The sequence below is a fragment of the Haliotis rubra genome, unplaced genomic scaffold, assembly GCF_003918875.1.
Source record: "Haliotis rubra isolate DU_JTF1 unplaced genomic scaffold, ASM391887v1 Scf156, whole genome shotgun sequence".
Lineage (NCBI taxonomy): Eukaryota > Metazoa > Mollusca > Gastropoda > Lepetellida > Haliotidae > Haliotis > Haliotis rubra.
The window spans coordinates 563215-587067 of record NW_025765514.1 but is presented as its reverse complement, the minus strand read 5'-3'; the positions used below and the strand labels follow the sequence as shown (position 1 = coordinate 587067).

Genomic DNA, 23853 nt, shown 5'->3' with positions numbered 1-23853 from the left:
CAATGTGTGAAGCCCATTTCTGGTGTCCCCTGCCTTAATATTGCTGGAATATTGCTAACAACAGCGTAGAACTAAACTCACTCACTCACACATCAGCTTCTGTTGTGACCAAAGCACTGATGTTCTCCTTTCACATGTTGAACACTGTTTATGCTTGCTGTTTGCATCATATATATATCAGCCAAAACTGGCTGCCACAGTAGAAAACACCTTCGGATCAACCGATATCACTCAGTAAATAACTCTGCCATTCCAAATGCTAAAGCTGATCAGTTCTACCTTTTTCACTCCAAGAAACTTGTTACTGTTTGCAAACTTTGAAAAGTTTGAAGAATGATTTTGAATGATAAATAGAATCTCACTCTCATATATTTTAATAACAGAACTTATCAACACTTGTGGATAAAAGTTCAAACTCACCATCAAGCAGCATAGTTTCAAGCTTTGATCAAGTTGTGTTAATCTAGTGAGACTCAGTATATCCCTGATACAACTGAGCAAGCTATATAAGCCAGACCAACTATATTTCGTGAAATGAAAAGGTAAGGTCATCAGTGAAGCAAGAAAATATTGCATATTGGTCTGAGGAATAACAGAATGTTCCATATATGTGTATGATTACTTACATGTTTATATTCCAGACCTATTCATCTTGCTCAACGGGCCATGTTGACAGCAGAAACCTTCAGTATATCAAGCAACATTGTAGCCCAATCTCCAACAACCCTACTCAGGTAAAACTTTCATCATGACCCTACTCAGGTAAAACTTTCATCATGACCCTTCTCAGGTAAAACTTTCATCATGACCCTTCTCAGGTAAAACTTTCATCATGACCCTTCTCAGGTAAAACTTTCATCATGACCCTACTCAGGTAAAACTTTCATCATGACCCTTCTCAGGTAAAACTTTCATCATGGTACTTTCTCAGGTAAAACTTTCATCATGACCCTTCTCAGGTAAAACTTTCATCATGACCCTTCTCAGGTAAAACTTAGGTAAAACTTTCATCATGACCCTTCTCAGGTAAAACTTTCATCATGACCCTTCTCAGGTAAAACTTTCATCATGACCCTTCTCAGGTAAAACTTTCATCATGACCCTTCTCAGGTAAAACTTTCATCATGACCCTTCAGGTAAAACTCATCATGACCCTAGGGTAAAACTTTCATCATGACCCTTCTCAGGTAAAACTTTCATCATGACCCTTCTCAGGTAAACTTTCATCATGACCCTTCTCAGGTAAAACTTTCATCATGACCCTTCTCAGGTAAAACTTTCATCATGACCCTTCTCAGGTAAAACTTTCATCATGACCCTACTCAGGTAAAACTTTGGTAAAACTTTCATCATGACCCTTCTCAGGTAAAACTTTCATCATGACCCTACTCAGGTAAAACTTAGGTAAAACTTTCATCATGACCCTTCTCAGGTAAAACTTTCATCATGACCCTTCTCAGGTTTAGGTAAAACTTTCATCATGACCCTTCTCAGGTAAAACTTTCATCATGACCCTTCTCAGGTAAAACTTTCATCATGACCCTTCTCAGGTAAAACTTTCATCATGACCCTTCTCAGGTAAAACTTTCATCATGACCCTTTCATCAAGACCTTCAGGTTCATCATGACCCTTCTCAGGTAAAACTTTCATCATGACCCTTCTCAGGTAAAACTTTCATCATGACCCTACTCAGGTAAAACTTTCATCATGACCCTTCTCAGGTAAAACTTTCATCATGACCCTTCTCAGGTAAAACTTTCATCATGACCCTACTCAGGTAAAACTTTCATCATGACCCTTCTCAGGTAAAACTTTCATCATGACCCTTCTCAGGTAAAACTTTCAACACAACCCTAGTCATGTTTGTTTGTTTAAAGCTGTGCTCAGCAATTTCAAGCAATGTGACAGCAGTCAGTAAATAATCAGACTGGACCAAACAATCCAGTGATTGACATCATGAACATCAATCTAAGCATTTCGGATATGATGATATGTGTCAACCAAGTCAGCGAGCCTGACCACCCAATCCTGTTAGTCGCCTCTAACGACAAGCATGGGTTGCTGAAGATCAATTCTAACATGTATTTTCATTGGTGTGTAGTTTTGTAAAATGGTAGCTGTTCGTGTCTGGCTGTTTGTTCCCTGTGCATGATTTTTACACATGTTATTGTTACCTGTCAGGTTCCACCTTGATGATGCAGCTCTATTTCTGTCCATCAAGAATTACATGGAGGTGAATCTTAGAAGAGGTAAGACATACATACAGTATAACTTTGTCCGCCACCAACAGAGTGACAACACTAGTGGTGAGGTGGAGTGGGCTTACAGTTCAGGATTATGGACCTTATTAAGTGATGTGTCTGTTTGTGTGGCTGCTTGGTCTACTCCAGACAAGACCAGTCTATAGAGAGAGCCCCCTGAGATGCCATCCCATGGATGCTCCACTAAGACTCAATACAACAACCCCTGATCTGACCAGATATTGTTTTATGCCCTAAGATTTAAACACAAGGCAAGGTAACAATTGCCATCTTGTAACATTTATGGTGAGATGCAGCCAGAGATCGAACCACAGAGCTTACATTCATACACAGAAGCTGTTGCCAATGTTACAGTTCTGTAAACTACATTTTGATGATTTCTCTTTTCTTTACTTACAGTTTTGCGCGTTTGTCAAAACATGTTTCATGTACCTAATGTTGTTGCAATATAAGATATTCACTGTGTGAAGTATGATCAAATACATTTGTATTCAAACTATTCCTCTGTTATGTGAACTTCCTGTCTTAAGGCGCTACCACTGCCATGTTTATGTTAGGTGTAGAAGTTGTGATATGACTACCGTCACCTCATGTAATGGTGTCAGGTGTGTATGGCATGTACTGTTGAGAGGTGTACCTTGTGTTACAGACTATGTGTGTGTAGCGGATCTGGAGAGGTTTGAGCTGTCCCTGAGGACCAGTGATGGCAAGGACCAGGTAGGTGGAGCTGCAGCTGGACCTGTGTATAGACACCAGTAGATAGTGTACTGGGGGTCTCAAAAGTAAGCTGTTATGGCATGTGTTTAAAACCATTTCGAAGCCAAACATTCAACCCAAACCAAATTTCACAGCACGACTGATACAGTGAACTGAGAACTGAGATTTTGAGCAGGCAGATAAACAAAAGAATGAATTATCTTTGAGTAATCTTACCAGGGCCTAGATTTATCTTTGACTAATCCCTTGACCAGGGCCTAGATTTTCGAAACGTTCGTAGCTCAACGCACTTCTTAAGCCCATTCTTATCACATTGGCTACGATCTAAGTAAAGAATTCTTATGGCTACGAATGTTCGAAAATCTAGGTCCAGATGTTCAAATTTGCCATTCAGCATTGACATTACCATACTATTTTACTTACCATGTTCGGTGTAATATTACCTGATTCTTTGATTTTTAAATGTTTTTTGTATTGTATACGTTGTCTTGTCAGTATGACATTACCTTACTATTTTACTTACTATGTTCGGTGTAATATTACCTGATTCTTTGATTTTTAAAATGTTTTTTGTGTTGTATACGTTGTCTTGTCAGTATTACAGCTGTCTTGGATCATATATTCCACAGAAGTTTGCCAAGACAGACTTGAGAATATCTACCAATCGTGTGAATATCCGCACATGTGCTGACTCGTGTAAGGCCCTCACAGAGTTGATTCGTTACTTTGCCGATGAGGGGGACCTCATCCCCACCGATAGCCAACCTCAGGAGGCCACTCATTTCATGTCCAGCAACCCGGTTAGTACTCCTTACCACTCTCTCAAGTGTTCCTTTCATTGTCAGGGCCGCAGATTGATTTCATTAGTTAAGGGTTAAATAACCCAGTAACTGTTAAAATGTTTTTCAAAAGCAGTTGTGAAGGGTACTGTTTTGCTTAGTGGAAGAGTCATATGTTATTACAGGACATTAGTACAATGCTACATTAGACTGTCGATCTGCATAACTACCATGCTGTGTTTGTCATAAATGCTTAGCTTAAAAATAGAAACCAGGGCCCTTATACTCAAAATGTTCGTAGCCCTAAGAATTCTTAACTTTGATCGTAGCCAATGTGTTGAGAATGAACTTAAAAAGTTCGTAGGGCTACGAACGTTTCGAGAATAGCTAGCCTGGCCCTTATTCTCGAAATGTTCGTAGCCGTAAGAATTCTTAAGTTTGATCATAGCCAATGTGTTAAGAATGGGCTTAAGAAGTTTGTAGGGCTAGGAACGTTTCGAGAATAGCTAGCCAGAGCTCTATACTCATCGAGGTGATGTTTCTCTGACATTCTGTACACCACTAACCTATAGTCTGCAACTTCAGCCACGAGTCTGAGTAAAATTCCAGTAAAATTCTTTTCAGTCTAGCAAGATCACCAGCTAATAGATTCTGTGTAAAGTCTACTGAAAGTGAGGCTGTGAGGCAAGTGTGGGCTTGTGCATGAAGTGTTTGGACATAGACTCTGTATTATTAGCAAAACAAGCAGATGTAATTTGATTCTATTTGTATTATTGATGGTGATGTCTTATGTTTTACAGTCCCGGGAATCTTCACTTGTACCTGACACTGTCCCAGAAAGCTACCTGATGACGGAGTCCCGCTTGGAGCATGTCAGCACCATGATGGTTGATGCAATGCAGGAATCTGAGGCCTCCTCGTCTAGCTCAGGTGAGTGTCACGTTGAATGTAGTGGTGGGTGTCATGTTGAATGTAGTGGTGGTTGCCATGTTGAATGTAGTGGTGAGTGTCATGTTGAACCTAGTGGTGGGTGTCTTGCTGAATGTAGTGGTGGGTGTCATGCTTAATGTAGTGGTGGGTGTCATGTTGAATGTAGTGGTGGGTGTCATGCTGAATGTAGTGGTGGGTGTCATGCTGAATGTAGTGGTGGGTGTCATGCTGAATGTAGTGGTGGGTGTGTTGCTGAATGTAGTGGTGGGTGCCATGTTGAATGTAGTGGTAGGTGTCATATTGAATGTATTGGTGTCATGCTGAATGTAGCGATTGGTGTCATGCTTAATGTAGTGGTGGGTATCATGTTGAATGTAGTGGTGGGTGTCTTGCTGAATGTCGTGGTGGGTGTCATGCTGAATGTAGTGGTGGGTGTGTTGCTGAATGTAGTGGTGGGTGCCATGTTGAATGTAGTGGTGGGTGTCATATTGAATGTAGTAGTTAGTGTCATGTTCAATGTAGTTGTAGCTGTCATGCTGAATGTAGTGGGTGTCATGCTGAATGTAGTGGTGGGTGCCATGTTGAATGTAGTGGTTGGTGTCATGCTTAATGTAGTGGTGAGTGTCATGTTGAATGTAGTGGTGGGTGTCGTGCTTAATGTAGTGGTGGGTGTCATGCTGAATGTAGTGGTGGGTGTGTTGCTGAATGTAGTGGTGGGTGCCATGTTGAATGTAGTGGTAGGTGTCATATTGAATGTAGTGGTGGGTGTAATGCTGAATGTAGTGGTGGGTGTGTTGCTGAATGTAGTGGTGGGTGCCATGTTGAATGTAGTGGTAGGTGTCATGCTTAATGTAGTGGTGGGTATCATGTTGAATGTAGTGGTGGGTGTCATGCTGAATGTCGTGGTGGGTGTCATACTGAATGTAGTGGTGGGTGTGTTGCTGAATGTAGTGGTTGGTGCCATGTTGAATGTAGTGGTGGGTGTCATATTGAATGTAGTAGTTAGTGTCATGTTCAGTGTAGTTGTAGCTGTCATGCTGAATGTAGTGGTGGGTGTCATGTTGAATGTAGTTTGTTTGTTTCATGTTGAATGTAGTGGTTGGTGTCATGTTGAATGTAGTAGTGGGTGTGTCGCTAAATGTAGTTTGTTTGTTTCATGTTGAATGTAGTGGTGGGTGTCATGTTGAATGTAGTGGTGAGTGACATGCTGAATGTAGCGATGAGTGCCATGTTGAATGTAGTGGTGGGTTCCATGTTGAATGTAGTGGTGGGTCATATTGAATGTGTCATATTGAATGTAGTGGTGGGTGTCATGTTGAATGTAGTGTGGTGGGTGTGTTGCTGAATGTAGTTTGTTTGTTTCATGTTGAATGTAGTGGTTGGTGTCATGTTGAATGTAGTGGTGAGTGACATGCTAAATGTATTGGTGAGTGACATGTTCAATGTAGTGGTGGGTGTCATGTTGAATGTAGTGGTGGTTGTCATATTGAATGTAGTTGTAAGTGTCATACTGAATGTAGTGGTGGGTGTCATGTTGAATGTAGTGGTGAGTGTCATGCTGAATGTAGTGGTGGGTGTCATGCTAAATGAAGTTTGTTTGTTTCATGTTGAATGTAGTGGTTGGTGTCATGTTGAATGTAGTGGTGAGTGACATGTTGAATGTAGTGGTGGGTGTGTCGCTAAATGACGTTTGTTTGTTTCATGTTGAATGTAGTGGTGGGTGTCATGTTGAATGTAGTGGTGAGTGACATGCTGAATGTAATGGTGATTGTCATGTTGAATGTAGTGGTGGGTGTCATGTTGAATGTAGTGGTGGGTGTGTTGCTGAATGTAGTTTGTTTGTTTCATGTTGAATGTAGTGGTTGGTGTCATGTTGAATGTAGTGGTGAGTGACATGTTGAATGTAGTGGTGGGTGTCATGTTGAATGTAGTGGCAGGTGTCATGTTGAATGTAGTGGCGGGTGTCATGTTGAATGTAGTGGTGGGTGTCATGTTGAATGTAGTGGTGGGTTTCTTGTTTAATGTAATGGTCGGTGTCATGTTGAATGTAGTGGTGGGTGTCTTGTTGAATGTAGTGGTGGGTGTCATGCTGAATGTCGTGGTGGGTGTCATGCTGAATGTAGTGGTGGGTGTGTTGCTGAATGTAGTGGTGGGTGTCTTGCTGAATGTAGTGGTGGGTGTCATGCTTAATGTAGTGGTGGGTGTCTTGTTGAATGTAGTGGTGGGTGTCATGTTGAATGTAGTGGTGGGTGTCATGTTGAATGTAGTGGTGGGTGTCATGTTGAATGTAGTTGTGGGTGCCATGCTGAATGTAGTGGTGGGTGTCATGCTGAATGTAGTGGTGGGTGTCTTGCTGAATGTAGTGGTGGGTGTCATGCTGAATGTAGTGGTGGGTGTCATGTTGAATGTAGTGGTGGGTGTCATGCTGAATGTAAGTGGTGGGTGTCATGCTTGTCATAATGTAGTGGTGGGTGTCATGTTGAATGTAGTGGTGGGTGTCATGCTGAATGTAGTGGTGGGTGTGTTGCTGAATGTAGTGGTGGGTGTGTTGAATATAGTGGTGGGTGTCATATTGAATGTAGTAGTTAGTGTCATGTTCAATGTAGTTGTAGCTGTCATGCTGAATGTAATGGGTGTCATGTTGAATGTAGTGGTTGGTGTCATATTGAATGTAGTGGAAAGTGACATGTTGAATGTAGTGGTGGGTGCCATGTTGAATGTAGTGGCAGGTGTCATGCTGAATGTCGTGGTGGGTGTCATGTTGAATGTAGTGGTGGGTGTCATGTTGAATGTAGTGGTGGGTTTCTTGTTGAATGTAATGGTCGGTGTCATGTTGAATGTTGTGGTGGGTGTCATGTTGAATGTAGTGGTGGGTGTGTCGCTAAATGTAGTTTGTTTCATGTTGAATGTAGTGGTGGGTGTCATGTTGAATGAAGTGGTGAGTGACATGCTGAATGTAGTGGTGAGTGACATGTTGAATGTAGTGGTGGGTGCCATGTTGAATGTAGTGGCAGGTGTCATGCTGAATGTCGTGGTGGGTGTCATGTTGAATGTAGTGGTGGGTGTCATGTTGAATGTAGTGGTGGGTTTCTTGTTGAATGTAATGGTCGGTGTCATGTTGAATGTAGTGGTGGGTGTCTTGTTGAATGTAGTGGTGGGTGTCATGCTGAATGTCGTGGTGGTTGTCATACTGAATGTAGTGGTGGGTGTGTTGCTGAATGTAGTGGTGGGTGTCATGTTGAATGTAGTGGTAGGTGTCATGTTGAATGTAGTGGTGGGTGTCATGCTGAATGTAGTGGTGGGTGTCATGCTTAATGTAGTGGTGGGTGTCATGTTGAATGTAGTGGTGGGTGTCATGCTGAATGTAGTGGTGGGTGTCATGCTGAATGTAGTGGTTGGTGTGTTGCTGAATGTAGTGGTGGGTGCCATGTTGAATGTAGTGGTGGGTGTCATATTGAATGTAGTTGTTAGTGTCATGTTCAATGTAGTTGTAGCTGTCATGCTGAATGTAGTGGGTCTCATGCTGAATGTAGTGGTGGGTGCCATGTTGAATGTAGTGGTGGGTGACATGCTGAATGTAGTGGTGATTGTCATGTTGAATGTAGTGGTGGGTGTCATGTTGAATGTAGTGGTGGGTGTGTTGCTGAATGTAGTTTGTTTGTTTCATGTTGAATGTAGTGGTGGGTGTCATGTTGAATGTAGTGGTGAGTGACATGTTGAATGTAGTGGTGGGTGCCATGTTGAAAGTAGTGGCAGGTGTCATGCTGAATGTCGTGGTGGGTGCCATGTTGAATGTAGTGGTGGGTGTCATATTGAATGAAGTTGTGAGTGCCATACTGAATGTAGTGGTGGGTGTCATGTTGAATGTAGTGGTGAGTGTCATGTTGAATGTAGTGGTGAGTGTCATGTTGAATGTAGTGGTGGGTGTCATGTTGAATGTAGTGGTGGGTGTGTTGCTGAATATAGTTTGTTTGTTTCATGTTGAATGTAGTGGTGTGTGACATGCTGAATGTAGTGGTGAGTGACATGTTGAATGTAGTGGTGGGTGCCATGTTGAATGTAGTGGCAGGTGTCATGCTGAATGTCGTGGTGGTTGTCATGTTGAATGTAGTGGTGGGTTTCTTGTTGAATGTAATGGTCGGTGTCATGTTGAATGTAGTGGTGGGTGTCTTATTGAATATAGTTGTGGGTGTTATGTTGAATGTAGTGGTGGGTGTCATGCTGAATGTAGTGGTGGGTGTCATGTTGAATGTATTGGTGAGTGTCATGCTGAATGTAGTGGTGGGTGCAGTCATGTTGAATGTAGTGGTGGGTGCCATGTGCGGTTGCATTCTTTGCCCAGAGAATGTAACAAATTAAACCACTCCAACGAAAATGGATTATAGATATTTTTTTTCCAGGTTGCACATGGGAGTATTTCCTTTCTGCTCAGACATTATCAGGTCTAGTAACATTTTTATCCTTAAATGAACACCTAGAAATAATAAAAATCAAGCCTACTGTATCACTCAGGGATGTTACTAAATTAAATGCAACATGATTACTACCTTTTCCAGAATCTCCTGAAAGACAAAGTTCCGACAACAAGACACAAGTTTTCTTCTTGCCAAATACTCATACCCAAGGTGAAGGTCAGGTACCTCCAGCTGGCCTGCGTCCGATCGTCATCTCGACCAGTGCAGAGTCTGTGACCAGCAGCACCATGTCTGACCGCACCGAGAAGCTGAGCGATGATGATGAGTTCCGTATCATTGATGATCCTGGCTGGGGGATAGCTGTAAGTTGAGGAGTTGTATGATCCTGGTTGGGGGATAGCTGTAAGTTGAGGAGTTGTATGATCCTGGTTAGGGGATAGCTGTAAGTTGAGTTGTATGATCCTGGCTGGGGGATAGCTGTAAGTTGAGGAGTTGTATGATCCTGGTTGGGGGATAGCTGTAAGTTGAGGAGTTGTATGATCCTGGTTAGGGGATAGTTGTAAGTTGAGTTGTATGATCCTGGCTGGGGGATAGCTGTAAGTTGAGTTGTATGATCCTGGCTGGGGGATAGTTGTAAGTTGAGTTGTATGATCCTGTGGGGGATAGTTGTAAATTGAGGAGTACGTCGGGAAGATAACAGTAGTGACAGAAACTTTAAATGTTCTTTGTGATGAAACAAATAGTTACTTCTATATGATATGAAATCATGTGAAACCATTAAACATGTAGAGTGAGGCTGGGTGATATGGTTGTTCAAGGGAGACTACTCTCATGGCCGAGAAGAGGAAGTTCTCAGGAGTTGCAGAACTTTGATTACATGCTTGGTGATCACATAGTTCAAGCAGATCCCCATTCTACTCAATATTTCCTGTAATACCATTATATTACTTTGTGGGGGAAGGTGGGGGGTAGGCCAGTGGTTAAAGCGTTTGCTTGTCACGCCGAAGGTCCTGGTTCGATTCCCAAAATGGGTACGATGTGTGAAGCCCATTTCTGGTGTCCCCCGCCTTGATGTAGCTGGAATATTGCTAAAAGTGGCGTAAACTAATACACACTCATTATAATACTTTGTTAACACATATGTGTTACACATCATGTTGTATTACAGTGTCTACAGTTTGGGAAGGTTATTGAGTATTACTGTAAACGTATTATATATGACGCAGGTTTTATTTTACCGCGAAAATTTATACACAGCGAATAAACCCACGCTCGCCTCTGAGTTGTTACCATAACACATCAAGTTTGAAGACAGAAATCTACGGGAATCTTAAAATGACGACTGATAGGTGCATAAAGAATCATACTTTACTGTCGCTGAAATGGATATCCCAAATGTCCTCACATGTTCTATTTTGACCAATCGAAGTGACAGATGGTTTGATACAGAACGGATTACCATGAATTTTTTAATTTTTTTTATTTATTATTATTTATTATAGGATAATTATATAGCGCACATATCCACGCGCTAGTGCATGCTCAAGGCGCTGGTATTTTTTCCCTCGATGATTGGATGTCAATTTCAACGGCACATCGCATTATCAATCTCAACTCCCTGGGGAGTATACAACTCTTGCAGCGACTAGGCACACCGAGTTATTGTGGCTTTCTCATGACTCGGAAAGAAATAATACTGCAGTATTTTTTTTATTCATTAAGATTTTTTTTATATTTATTCCTCCATATCACGAAATGAAATCACAAAAAGCTTCATATACTTCAAGGGAAGTTCATTTCCTTGATAGTCAATTTCGCAATGCCATCGTCAGATCTTCAGAATTAGGAACATAAGACTGATGTGTTTTTCATCTCTTTATATTTGTATCACGATATCTCACTTCCTAAGTACTTAATACTTCCGTGAGTAAACGTATTACTGTATATATCGCGCAGGTAGGGATTTCCTGTGAGTAAGCAAAACACGCTACCTGACAGGCTAAGCCACTCTGGTTGTTTTCATTGCTATTAGTTGAGTCCTAAGAGACAGCTTGAAGTTCCGGCAATTACTGATTGCATGAATAATTGACCGCGCGATGTAGTCTAAACTGTCAATTCCGCGAAATTTGCACCAAAGCGAAAAAAAGTACGTTTACAGTATGTTTGGCTATGCAAATGCTGAAAGACTTGGTTTTTCATGACACATATCTTTATGAAGCCTGTTAAATCATCTTTGGCATCAAATATATGATGGTCTTTTACTGATCAAGCTTGATTTAATCCAGATTACATCAGTATAACTCTTTTTCCAGCCACGAGATGGTCAACCAGTGGTACGTGTGCTGACCAAGGGCCCAATCTGTATCAAGGACAACTACTTCAGTCAGCCCTTGGGTAAGACTGACCAGCTGAAACCACCAGAACACTTCCCTGCGGCGGAGTACCGCTACACACTGAAGGAGCTCACCCTGGTGTGGTACATGTACGGGGGCAAGGACTTCTCTGGGGAGAGAGCAGGTGAATCAACTAAGGCCATGCTTAACTTATGGTTCATACAGTAAACTTGAACTAAATTTAGTGATCACTTTTTGAACATCAAGTTAGGTTTAAATGGATGTTTCCTCTATAAATAACTGAATACGGCTATGTACTGGGACCTGTTCTACAAAGTAATCTTAGCACTAAGATGATCATAACTACCATACTTCAACATAAGCTTACGATAACCTTAGAGTTGAGATTGCTTTGAGGAACTACACCCTGGTATAGAATCAGTCCCCAAAACCTCATGATTACAGAAAGGTTCCTGAATCTCATGTGTCTTCCAGTTAGTCTGGGGGACGGTGGGGTAGCCTAGTGGTTAAAGCATTGGCTCGTCAGGCCGCAGACCCGGGTTCGAATCCCCACATGGGAACATTGTGTGAAGCCCATTTCTGGTGTCCCCACCGTGATGTTGCTGGAATATTACTAAAACGGGCGTAAAACCAAACTCAGTCAGTCAGTCCAGTTAGTCTGGTGATTCAAGGGCAGAATAGTCACCCTCCATATTGTCTTTATTGTTCCGTGTTTGTGACTGTTATTTCATCTTCCGTTGCAGATGTTTCGAGTGCATCATCATCACCCAAGCCCCAAGGTAGGCTGACATTTGTCAACTAACAGACAGCAATTATATGAACAATTAGTTTATATACATGTTTGTTTCACTAGGTTCTGGTGAATTTACACTCTCAAGGTAATCTGATATTGGTCAGTAAATAGACAACAAATCTATGAACCACTATTTAAGTGAATTTGTGAATTCAACTATGGCTGAAATATTGCATGTTAATAACTCACTCACTAAGATGAATTTGTGAATTCTTTAAAGCATGTTTCACTCGATTCCAGTTACGTCACATCACTTAAAACTTAAATAAATAATTAAGTATGAAGATGTAGGTTTGTGCTGAGGTTGGTATGTAACCACAGACTGCCGGGCCACGGGGGAGGAGGCGTGAAAATATCCACCAGACAGCCAACAACTTGGCAGTCACGGGGAGGGCCGCAGCGAGATCTCAACACACTCATAGAGCTGCAGCTCTCCAAGGTGGGTGCCTGTAGAATGTATAAATATTCAGTATTGATGGACTTTGGGTTAGTATGGGTCCACAGCAACCTATGCTTGCAATATGAGGTGACCACGTGTTTTTTGTGATCAGACTTAAACTTTGTTGATAGCTTGGATCAGTCTTCATACTATCAATCTCAGGATTGTATTGTCTAGACTCATATATTTACAGATCACCATCACATTACTGGAATATATGTGAAGAACCTGGTATCATGAGATGTGACTATTAACCTTCTAAACCTCACATGCAGCTTTAGCAGAATTCTTAACTTTTATTCATTCTTTCATTCATTCTTAATAATTCATTTATTCATTCAGGCGTTGGGGTAGTCTAGTGGTTAAAGCTGCGTTCAGCTCAATAGCGCTTACCCTGGTTCAATCCCACATGGGACAATGTTAACTTTCTAGCTGTCACCCAGCTTGATATTGCTGAAATATTCATTCAAGCAGTCAGTCACTCAGTCAGTCCAGTCAGTCATTCATTCATTCATTCTTTTAAATTTTAAATCTATTTATTTATCAATATCAAATTTTGATTTATTTTTGACTGGTAGCTAACAAATAATTATGCAGCTATAATCATTGAACCTGTTCTGTCCTGTACCATTTGTTCATCATAATATCTCACACTGATGAAGTGACTAATTGAGATCTGTGTTGATAATGCAGTTCATACCGATACCTAGATGTTTCCAAGTACATGTTATTATGTGAAGCCTGGTTGTTTCCCCAGGTTCGATGTCAACATGAGGTCTACCCCGTCCACACCAGGCAAGCCTCCAGACAGGTCCTCATCATTTCCGAGTTCGAAGTCCGAGACCGCCTGGCGACGTCCCAGATCAACAAGTTCCTTTACCAGTACACCTCCGAGAACATGCCAAAACAAACACATGCCAATATGGTAATGAATTTTGAAAAAAGCCATTAAAGGCCTTAAAAGACACATGTGTAGTTTATCACCTGTGCAGTGAATGAATTTTCTGTGTTATTATGATGTGATGTTATTGTGCTACTGCTGACATCTTGTGTCCACATGCTTCAGCTGCTGGTCAAGGCGCTACACACCCGGCCAGAGTCCTCCCCTATCCAGCAGGAATGCACCCTGAGGGTGTCCCTCCTCCCGCTCAGACTCAACATTGACCAGGTCAGTACCCACTTGTTTACACTGCCAGCTAAACAATCTTATCAAGTAGTCATCATGCCAGTGTTTGATGTGATCATTATGTCTAATACATGAATGGCTGTGATCAGGAACATTTGAAAAAAATGTCCAAAAAGGTCTCCTCATCTAGTGTTTATGAAAAGACTCGTACAATAATGATGGATTTAAATCATGTCTATTTTGTATATAATTTTGTTAATGGAGCTCAATAAGTCAAATTTCAGTGAGTATAATGACTTAGAAATGGCTCCTGAAACACAATTGAGCACAAAAACGATTTCCGGTAAATAATTTCCCACTGTAGTACACAGTTTGGAATCCTATTGAGTCAGTGGATGATTTGCCCACAGGATGCACTGTTCTTCTTGAGGAAGTTCTTCATGGAGCTGTCTGGGGGGAGTGCTCCCTCTCCTCACAGCAAGTCTGTGCCTGTCCCCGAGAGTCCCGTGGGCAGCCCTAAGCCAGGGACCGCCTCCTCCACACCTCCTGCCCCTCCCGCCCCGGTAATGGCCGTCAATCTGAGCCCAGAAGAAGAGGCTGGACCGGACCAGCAGGATCTGCTCATCATGTTTGATGAGATGAACCTGGATTCTAATGTTGTGATACCAGGAACTGACTGAGAGCACAACATCATCCACGGGATCGGATCATGGGGCTCAGCCAGTCTTCTTCAAGTTAGTAGAACTAATGCTTTGCTCAATTACAACTTCATTGACAGTAGTTACTTGACTTGAGATGGAGAAATTATTAGAATTACCCTTCATATGAAAGAGAGATATTATGAGCACCTCAAGAGCAAGCCATTATTTGACTTTATTACAGCTGATTACTGTATATATTTTTTAAATTACAAAATATTTTCACTATCAAAATCCATACACACCACCTATTCAAGCTACCCCTTTCAAAAGAAATGGATTACATTGGACTCATTCACTTCACTTACTGATTAAGTTTCTTCACTGTTTATTTTCCTTCCCTCCCCCCTCCCCCCAAATACACTTCCTTGGGGATTTAGAAACAGTGTCAGTTCCCTCTTAGAATGTTTTACAGTCTTGATGTTGAGTCTGATTTTGTAGGGTTTTTTGGGTTGTTGCTTTATCAGGTTTTGTAGTTATACCTTTGTATTGCAGGTCTTTCATATTTTCACCTGATGTGCCAATACGGTTGGACTACCATGGGAAATTGCTAGCTTCGAGTGGCACTTGACATGGAGCAGGTAAGACACCGTTAATGTCTCTGGAATATATATGTCAGTATTGTCGTACAGGGCTTGATTTGACTATATGCATTAGTGCAACCTAATATTGAAAAAATGCAACTGAACATGTTTGTTTACATGCATCAGGTGTCTGGCTATCCCTTACACGACCGCACAACATCAAACTCTTAAATATTTTTTACAGGGAACATTTGCTGGATTGTTGGTAGGCCTTGCTCAACTGAATTCATCTGAGCTCAAACTGAAGCGGCTCAACTACAAGCATGGGTAAGTGAAATATATGTAAAGATCGTAATAAGTTAAGGTGACACATTGAAATCAGTTACATTTCACTATCCCAAATATATATTCTGAGTAATTTAATTGACCACTACATAACCAGACATCTGGAATATGGTGTCCCATAGAAGGCTAGATTGAATGAATGTTGTTTAGTTCCTCGATCAGCAATATCTCATTTGTCACCTCTCACCACAAGCATCGGTTGCTGAGTAACAATTCTAAACCCAGTCAATTTTTTTTTTATCAAGTATTTTCTGAAACTTATTCCAACTGGCAGTAGCACCTGGTTGGTCCTGTGTTTGAATTCTCTCCATGGGTCCAGGAAGCCTGTGTAACCTGATCCAGCCCCACTCACACATAGGGTCTTGGCATTACGACTGTCACAAACCTGTTAAAAGTATGACAGTTACAACTGTCATAATGGTAAGATCATATTGTGCAAGTGGACGCTGGTCAGTAACCTGTTGTTTTGTGTTTCTGCAGCTTGCTGGGCATGGACAAACTGGCCAAGTATGCTGTGAGTGAGTGGCTGAATGACATCAAGAAGACCCAGCTGCCCAGCATCCTGGGGGGAGTGGGGCCTATGTACTCATTTGTACAGATAGGTGAGTCATAACACTAGGGCTGTAATGATGCATCGAACTATCGATGGATTGCAATTGTTGAGTCACCGATAGCAATTAATCGATGGTAGAAACGAAAAGCTATTGATGCATTGATAGTATGTGTGACTATCGATTGTTTAGTAATTGACTTCTGTTGATAAATGCGGAGCGCAAACTGCAGGAAGTACCACATTCGTTAACTTTGATTTAGAGTTATCTGCCCCTGTTACCTGTTTACTTGATCTGGGTTTCAAGTTTCTTGTCAGGTATTAAAAGAGGCTGAAACTGAAACTACTTCAACTTGTTTTTATTTCATATAAACTATACATTCATTTGGAAAATGACTTCAAATGAGACAATTCAAGAAGAAAACTATTGCAATAGTATTGCAATAGTTGGTTGCAAAAGACTATCGCTATAGCATGTTACGATAGACTAACGCTATCGCAATAGTTGTTTTTCCCTCAATAGTGACCCCTACACAACACTGTGTGTTGATAGGATAGCTGTGTAACCAGTCACTACTGTCAGGGTCATACTGACTTACCTTAATGGTCATACCGACAACACTCATGACGTATTGGCATATTGTATCATGTTATATGAAGGATTACACTTTCTCAGTAAAGGACAGATTCTAATGTTCTTTTGGGGTGGGAGTTCCATCTAGGATTGGTACAACACTTTCAGAATATGATGCCTAATCACCAGGCTAGTTCCTCAAAGCGTTCCCAAAACATTGACAGTCGTAAGTCTCTGTTAAAGTATGAACTTCTTCACCTTAAGACCATTCTTTGACACACTGGCTACGGTCAACATTCGTTAAGAATTCTTAGGGCTACAAAGTTAAGAATTTTAGAGAATAAGGTACCATAAGGTACACAGCCCTCAACCACTGCAGCTTCCACAAAAAATAAAAGTTTAATAACTCGTACTCTAGATCACATACTTTATGCACCCTCTGACCAATGTAAATTTGCACAGTCTGAGTAAGGATATGCATGATTATTATATCATATATGGAGATGAGAAAAAGATCTGAGCTATGTATCTGGAATACCCTAAAGGAGAGTGATCTCTCCAGAAGAAATGACAGAGACACTTGTTTCTGCTCAGTTACAAAAGCCGCATCATGCTTGCAGTTATAATGCAATAACATATGCCCTATATATCACCTTCAGTGCACGGCATGAGGGATCTCTTCTGGCTGCCAGTGGAGCAGTACCGCAAAGATGGCCGCATTGTCCGTGGTCTCCAGCGTGGAGCCAGCTCCTTCACCACATCCACGGCCATGGCTCTGTTGGAGCTCACTAACAAACTGGTGCAGTCCATTCAGGTGGGTTGCTTCTGTATTCCATGTCAGTACTGTCACACGTGTGCAATACCCAGTCGTTAACGCTTATCTGTCCATGTTCTTCAACATGTACGACATTCTGACAGAAGCCTCCTATTTTTGACTATTTTGAGTGTTATATGCAAATATTGTTGAATGAATGCTTAATCTGTATTTCCTCTGTTCTCCAGTACGTGGCTGAGTTAACCTACGATATGCTGTCCCCGGGGCCAAGCGTTCGCAAGACTAGCACACGACGTCCCAAACAACATGTCCGTCGGGGACAGCCATCAGACATGCGTGAAGGAATGACCAATGCTTACATTGTGATTAGAGAGGTAGGTCAACTCTTTGACCGTGCTGTATTTAAACGGAATCACATCAACAGGGATTAATAATTGTATTTATAAGATGGTAGTTAAAAGCTGAAAGGAAGGATATTTTTTGTTTTATGAAAAAAAAAATTGACATTATATGAAGCACTAAATTTGTAGTATTTAAAGGAGAATCAGTTTATGAATTTTATGTCAAGAGTAAACTGCATGCAGTAGTGCTTGGATATGTGATCACTGACTAAGAGGTCATAGTGATAACCAGCAGGTCTGACTATGACTAGTCTGCTTGCTGAAAACGTGACTTTAAAATCATTATTGTCCTTTGATCACGCCGAAGACCCGGGTTCGAATCCCCACATGGGTACAATGTGTGAAGCCCATTTCTGGTGTCCCCCGCCGTGATGTTGCTGGAATAGTGCTAAAAGCGGCGTAAAACCAAACTCAGTCAGTCAGTATTGTCCTTTGATAAACAACAATAGTACATTATTGATTAATTTGTAATAAAGCTCAAACCTCTCATTTTGATAACCTTCCATCCTAGAACAATAGATATGGCTCTAGCAGGAAGTTATGCTGGCCCATATGTCAGACATTGTCCATTTGCATTGTCAAGTCACAGTTCTAGAACAATAAGTATGACTTAAAGGCACAATGTCACACATTTTTTTACAATATTTTTACATTTATTATATATATTGGGGCATATGCACTCACTTTAGCTTCCTATTGATGCGATAAATGACTTATTATCCCTTACAACCTGCCTGAAATCGATAATTGAAACTTCGAGGTGAACAGCTTCCAAACAGAGAACACTTGCCATATATGGAATGTAAACAATTGCTCCATACATCGAAAACTGTCGCATGAGGTGTTGTTGGTGTTTGCCAAACTGGTTTCAGTCACTAGTTGTGTATAGGATATTCGTAAAGAGTGTTCCAAGGGAGATAACTCTATGGTGTTCGCTTGAAATAATGTTCATCCGGTAGAGGGCACGAGAGTCAATTTAATGCTACGTTGCATTAATTCATTGGAACTTTTTGATTTAATAGTGTAATCTAAATACGTAATGTTTTGGGGAAAGATTATATGGTAGCTTCCCTGAGGGCTGATAGTTAGCATTATTGCGAGAAATACATTATTTATTTTTAGAGAAGTGTGGTGTGATATACTGCCTTTAAGCTTGATGTTGTGTTATTCAGGGTATTTCGGACACTGCCCAGAACCTGGTTCGGGCTGCCACAGAGGAGCAAGAACAGAAGGGGCTGACGGGGGTTGTAGGAGGCGTGCTCCGTCAGATTCCACCCACCATCGTGCAACCAGTCATAATCGCCTCAGAAGCCACATCCAAAGTCCTGGGTGGAATGAGGAACCAGCTCCGCCCCGAAGCCAAGAAGGAGGATGAGGACAAATGGAGAGAGGGAGACAAGAGTTGATGAGAGAATCATACCAGGCTGTGTGTGTGTGTGTGTGGTTGTGTGGAGGGTGAAAGGCAGACGTCAAATGTTGGAAGGAAATCTCAAATGATGTCAGGTTTAAGCTGAAGTTCTGGATGGCTGATATCATCTGTGATGTTGATTCTTAACACTATTGTGTTATAAGTAGAAAGAATTGTGAACTGATGGCAGTTGTTCGAAGACTTCTGTCAGGTCTGTTGTTGGCTGTGAGAACCATGATGCTTTCTGATTGTTGGAAAGGAGGTGATGGTAGTTGCTGGACAACTGATGTTACCATAAAAGGATGTTTTAAGACTGATGTCTTCCCGGAATGATGATGATGATGATGATGATGATGATGATGATGATGATGATGATGATGATGATGATGATGATGATGATGATGATGATGATGATGATGATGATGATGATGATGATGATTGTTGTTGTTGTTGAAGGTGTAATAGATAATTTCTACATTAGAAATTGATGTGAATGAATAAGGGCAACAAAGTAGTAACATCATAAGTGACAGCTTGCCGACATTATTATGAATTATCTCTGAGCATTTGCTTTTTGCCTGCCTCACTTCAAGATGCCTGACTATGACTATTTCTGAACAGTCTTAATCTATCCCAAATTGATATGGCTTATTTGGAGTTTGAAAAGAATCCAAAAGAATCACTAGATGACAATGTGATCATTCATTTGTCGTTGCCTTATGTACAGACACAGATAAATTCAGCATACTCACTCCTGAGTGTCGTTGTTCAAAGCAATCTTAGTGCCATGGTGATCTTAACTCCTATACCTTAACATAGACTTATGATAGTTGAAGCACTTGAATGTTACTTAACTAGGATTATCTATGATTGCCATTACATTGCTGCCCTTATTCACCAGTAGCACATCAAAGAGAGGCTGATGATCATATGTGATACTGAAGATGTCAGGATAATCATGGAATATTGTGCCATGAACAGTTTGCAGTTATCAGAAGCATAGAGTGTACAAACTAGTCCCTGATGGCTGAAGCACAGAGCATAAGGATTATTCTGTGATGGCTGAAGCACAGAGCATAAGGATTATTCTGTGATGGCTGAAGCACAGAGCATAAGGATGAGTCTGTAATGGCTGAAGCACAGAGCATAAGGATTAGTCTGTGATGGCTGAAGCATGGAGTATAAGGATTAGTCTGTGATGGCTGAAGCATGGAGTATAAGGATTATTCTGTGATGGCTGAAGCACAGAGCATAAGGATTAGTCTGTGATGGCTGAAGCACAGAGTATAAGGATTAGTCTGTGATGGCTGAATCATAGAGCATAAGGATTATTCTGTGATGGCTGAATCACAGAGTATAAGGATTAGTCTGTGATGGCTGAATCATAGAGCATAAGGATTATTCTGTGATGGCTAAATCATAGAGTATAAGGATTAGTCTGTGTTTGCTGAAGCACAGAGTATAAGGAGTAGTCTGTGATGGCTGAAGCACAGAGTATAAGGATTAGTCTGTGATGGCTGAAGCATGGAGTAAGGATTAGTCTGTGATGGCTGAAGCACAGAGTATAATTAGTCTGTGATGGCTGAAGCAGAGAGTATAAGGACCAGCCTGTGATGGGTGCTTCAATCGAAGTGCTATGTTATGGATTTGACGAGTGATGCAATGTGATGGTATGACATTTTGGGGCAGGTCATTTTCACGAGTGTCATTCACACTGTGCTGTGTTAGTCCCTGATGGCTGACACATAGAGTATAAAGACTAGTCTGTGACGGCTGAATTTCTTCTGTCACTGTATCATAGCTACCCAGTAGTGAAGCCATGCTCTGGTAGTTGGGAACACAGCTACTAAATATATAATATTAATGTACCTGGGTCTGTCTATCAGTGTGTTATAGCGACTGTAGTGAAGCCATGCTCTAGTAGTTGGGAAATAATATAGTTTTGTACCTCGGTCAATCTATCACTGTATTATAACTACTCTGTAGTGAAGCTATACTGTGTGTGCTACCCAGGAGCACAGCTACTAAATAGCCAGCCGATGAACCTAGGAAAGGCTATGACTGTGTCAGAGATACTCTGTAGTCCCATTGAACTTTACATTGCCAAACAGCATCAAACTGTGTCTGTATCCAGACTGTGACCACAGCTGTAACTATCTCTACACACAGAGACATACCCGCCACCCCAAGTTGTATAAGTAGTGATAGTGTACAGACAAACAAGGTGACGACTGCACAGGTCATATACATGTATTTGTCTTTCATTCATTCTCTGAGTTGTATATGTTAAGGTCATATACAGGTATGTAATGATATATCCCTTTCTAGAGCTGTTACAGTGTTGTAGAACCAAGTCAATATAATCACAATGCAAGTGGTATGGACATTCTGCAGGGCCAAGATAAGAATAATTAATCCAGTAGGCTTCAAAATGGTGGAAACCTGATAGAGGCATCCTCTTACATTGAAGAAGTATAATCCCATTGTAGCTGCAAATGCATGTGTGTCTTCATTCAAGAATACAGTTCTCCAAGTTGAAGACCTGATAAACTGGGTTTGAATGTTCGATTGGCCATTTATTTTTATATAGCAGAATTCCTCACAACTAATGTCCAGTTCCCAACATGGTATTCTTTGTAGCAATACAAAGAAAGACGATCCGATTTCCATTTTGTGAACACTTATGTCTATATTATACAAAAGTAATCTGCAAATTTCTTACCATTATTTGAACATTATAAGTGTGTGGTTTGCCATGTAATGTGTGGTGAAGTCAACTTACATGACTTTATTTTTAACCCTGTTATAATCTTTCATGTGATGAACCACTAGTTTTATTTTTCCAAGATGATTCTCAACAATGCAGGTGAGCTACATGGCCTTTCGGTTATTGGTCTCATAGAAATCATCAGGTTTTAATGACTGACCTTTTAAGTGTATATTTCTTTGTTTTCTTAAACAATGTATATTGTATAGAAGTTTGTTATGCTTTGTTCCTTATCTGTGAAGGTGAAATTATGTACTTCTTCAAATATTGGTCATAATTTGCAAGGTTTCTCACAGTAGGACATGAATGATGCGAAACTTGTAAGATTGAGACAGTATGTATGTATACCACTCCCACAAAATAAGGATATTTTTATCTCTTCTTGATACACAAAACAGACCTTAATATATTGGAAGCATATGTAAAATAGAATGCCATATCTGATTGTCCCTGTCAAAGCTGAGTAGCACATATACCAAAGTGGATTTGCAGTCAATGTTTACATTCACATTGCAAATGCTAATGATAGTCTTGGATTACTACAGCATTAATCTTTGCTTCTGTTTTTTAATATATAATTTCTCTCTAGCCAATAATATTGCTGATTAATCAAGAATGGTGTGTTATTTGCTTTGTCTATTTATTTTATACTCAGTAAATTACAGCAATGCTACTGTCTGAACAGTGGTATCAACCACCCTGTCATATCATTTGGATTCTTGATTGGCTTTCAACTGCTGGGGCCAACGGTTGCCAAGTAGTCTAAGGAACTGGAACTCACTGTACTGAGTTGCCTCCCTTGCCAGAGCAAGGATCTGCTTGTCGTAGTTTGAATCCAAGATTTGACTGTTATGTTCCTTTGTCTGTCAGCTCATTACATTGTTTGCAGGCATCAGTCTGAGCAGTTTTTCTCTGATAATCTTGACATGATGTGATTGACATAGTGTTTAAAGTTCAAACTTCATCCCACTTAAGAGTCCAAGCTGTCAGACAGATGGACTCAGACTCTTTCAGTGATCATTTAATGGATGACGTGTAGATGTCATCTTTAGAATGCTGCATAATGCCCCATGCTGCTGTATGTGTGCTAGTGTGCAGTGTGCTTGAGTAAATGCTCTGCTCATTTCTTGCCTTCAGTGATGGGCCACTCTCTCATCACATCGATGCTAGATGAATTGAGACGGTTTTATCAGATCATCACTGTAAGAGCCCCTACCTCTTCCCAATACAGCTTGACAATGACAAACTGTGACACCAGGAAAGATAAGTTAGTTTTGATGATTCTTCAGCTTGCTTCTCCGCAATATCCAAATACTGAGACGCAAAGCAAATATGGCAATACAGAATTTCACGAATTACAATGATGGCACTGTGGCACATGCCTAGCTGTTGTTGAGCTTCAGTGTCCTGTGTATATCTGCTGTTTGTGAGCTGTTGACAGGCTTATCATTGTTAGAACATATGAACCTATAGTGTGCATGTATTCCATGTTCCTGCCTCTAGAGTATAATATTCCTGTTAGTAAACATTCCTGATCACGAGGTTGTTATAGGAACTAATGATGATCTGTATGTACATGTGTTCATATCAGCATATCCTTATCACAAGCACCTGCTGACTTCTCAGTCTCATCAATCAGGCCCCGATTTCTCGAAACAAACTTAAGTTTTTTACTCAAATTTCAAACTGAGTTTGACAATTTGAAACAGCTGAATTCTTAACTCAACTGCATTTTTAGAATAAAAAAGCCCAAACAACTTAAGTAATCTATCCACCAAACTCAAATTGTCTACTATGTTTGAGTTTAATATCGATTTCAGTTCATTCTGCGAAATGCATTTTCTCAAATTTGAGTAAAAACTTTAACTTAAGTCAAAACTCAGACTTAAGTTTGTTTCGAGAAATCAGGGCCAGATCTTGGTGTCACTACAGCACTAAGATCTAACTTTTATCAAGTTTGATGTCTTTTATAAATGCTGTTTGTTTAGTTCTGAGA

The 23853-nt window shown here is 40.8% G+C and overlaps 1 protein-coding gene across 1 annotated transcript in view; it reads left to right on the top strand.

Annotated features, from left to right (window-relative positions):
• Positions 1 to 23853, top strand: part of LOC124270908 (autophagy-related protein 2 homolog A-like) — a 76106-nt gene that overhangs the window by 48007 nt on the left and 4246 nt on the right. The window contains exons 28-46 of the mRNA XM_046705968.1: positions 642 to 734; positions 2183 to 2250; positions 2912 to 2979; positions 3609 to 3779; positions 4559 to 4688; positions 9245 to 9465; positions 11416 to 11620; positions 12201 to 12236; positions 12311 to 12335; positions 12572 to 12689; positions 13447 to 13614; positions 13756 to 13857; positions 14226 to 14494; positions 15009 to 15067; positions 15271 to 15364; positions 15863 to 15984; positions 17166 to 17320; positions 17509 to 17655; positions 18855 to 19848. Coding sequence (XP_046561924.1) covers positions 642 to 734; positions 2183 to 2250; positions 2912 to 2979; positions 3609 to 3779; positions 4559 to 4688; positions 9245 to 9465; positions 11416 to 11620; positions 12201 to 12236; positions 12311 to 12335; positions 12572 to 12689; positions 13447 to 13614; positions 13756 to 13857; positions 14226 to 14494; positions 15009 to 15067; positions 15271 to 15364; positions 15863 to 15984; positions 17166 to 17320; positions 17509 to 17655; positions 18855 to 19088 — 2485 coding nt within the window. The 3' untranslated portion in view covers positions 19089 to 19848. The remainder of the gene's footprint in view (positions 1 to 641; positions 735 to 2182; positions 2251 to 2911; positions 2980 to 3608; positions 3780 to 4558; positions 4689 to 9244; positions 9466 to 11415; positions 11621 to 12200; positions 12237 to 12310; positions 12336 to 12571; positions 12690 to 13446; positions 13615 to 13755; positions 13858 to 14225; positions 14495 to 15008; positions 15068 to 15270; positions 15365 to 15862; positions 15985 to 17165; positions 17321 to 17508; positions 17656 to 18854; positions 19849 to 23853) is intronic.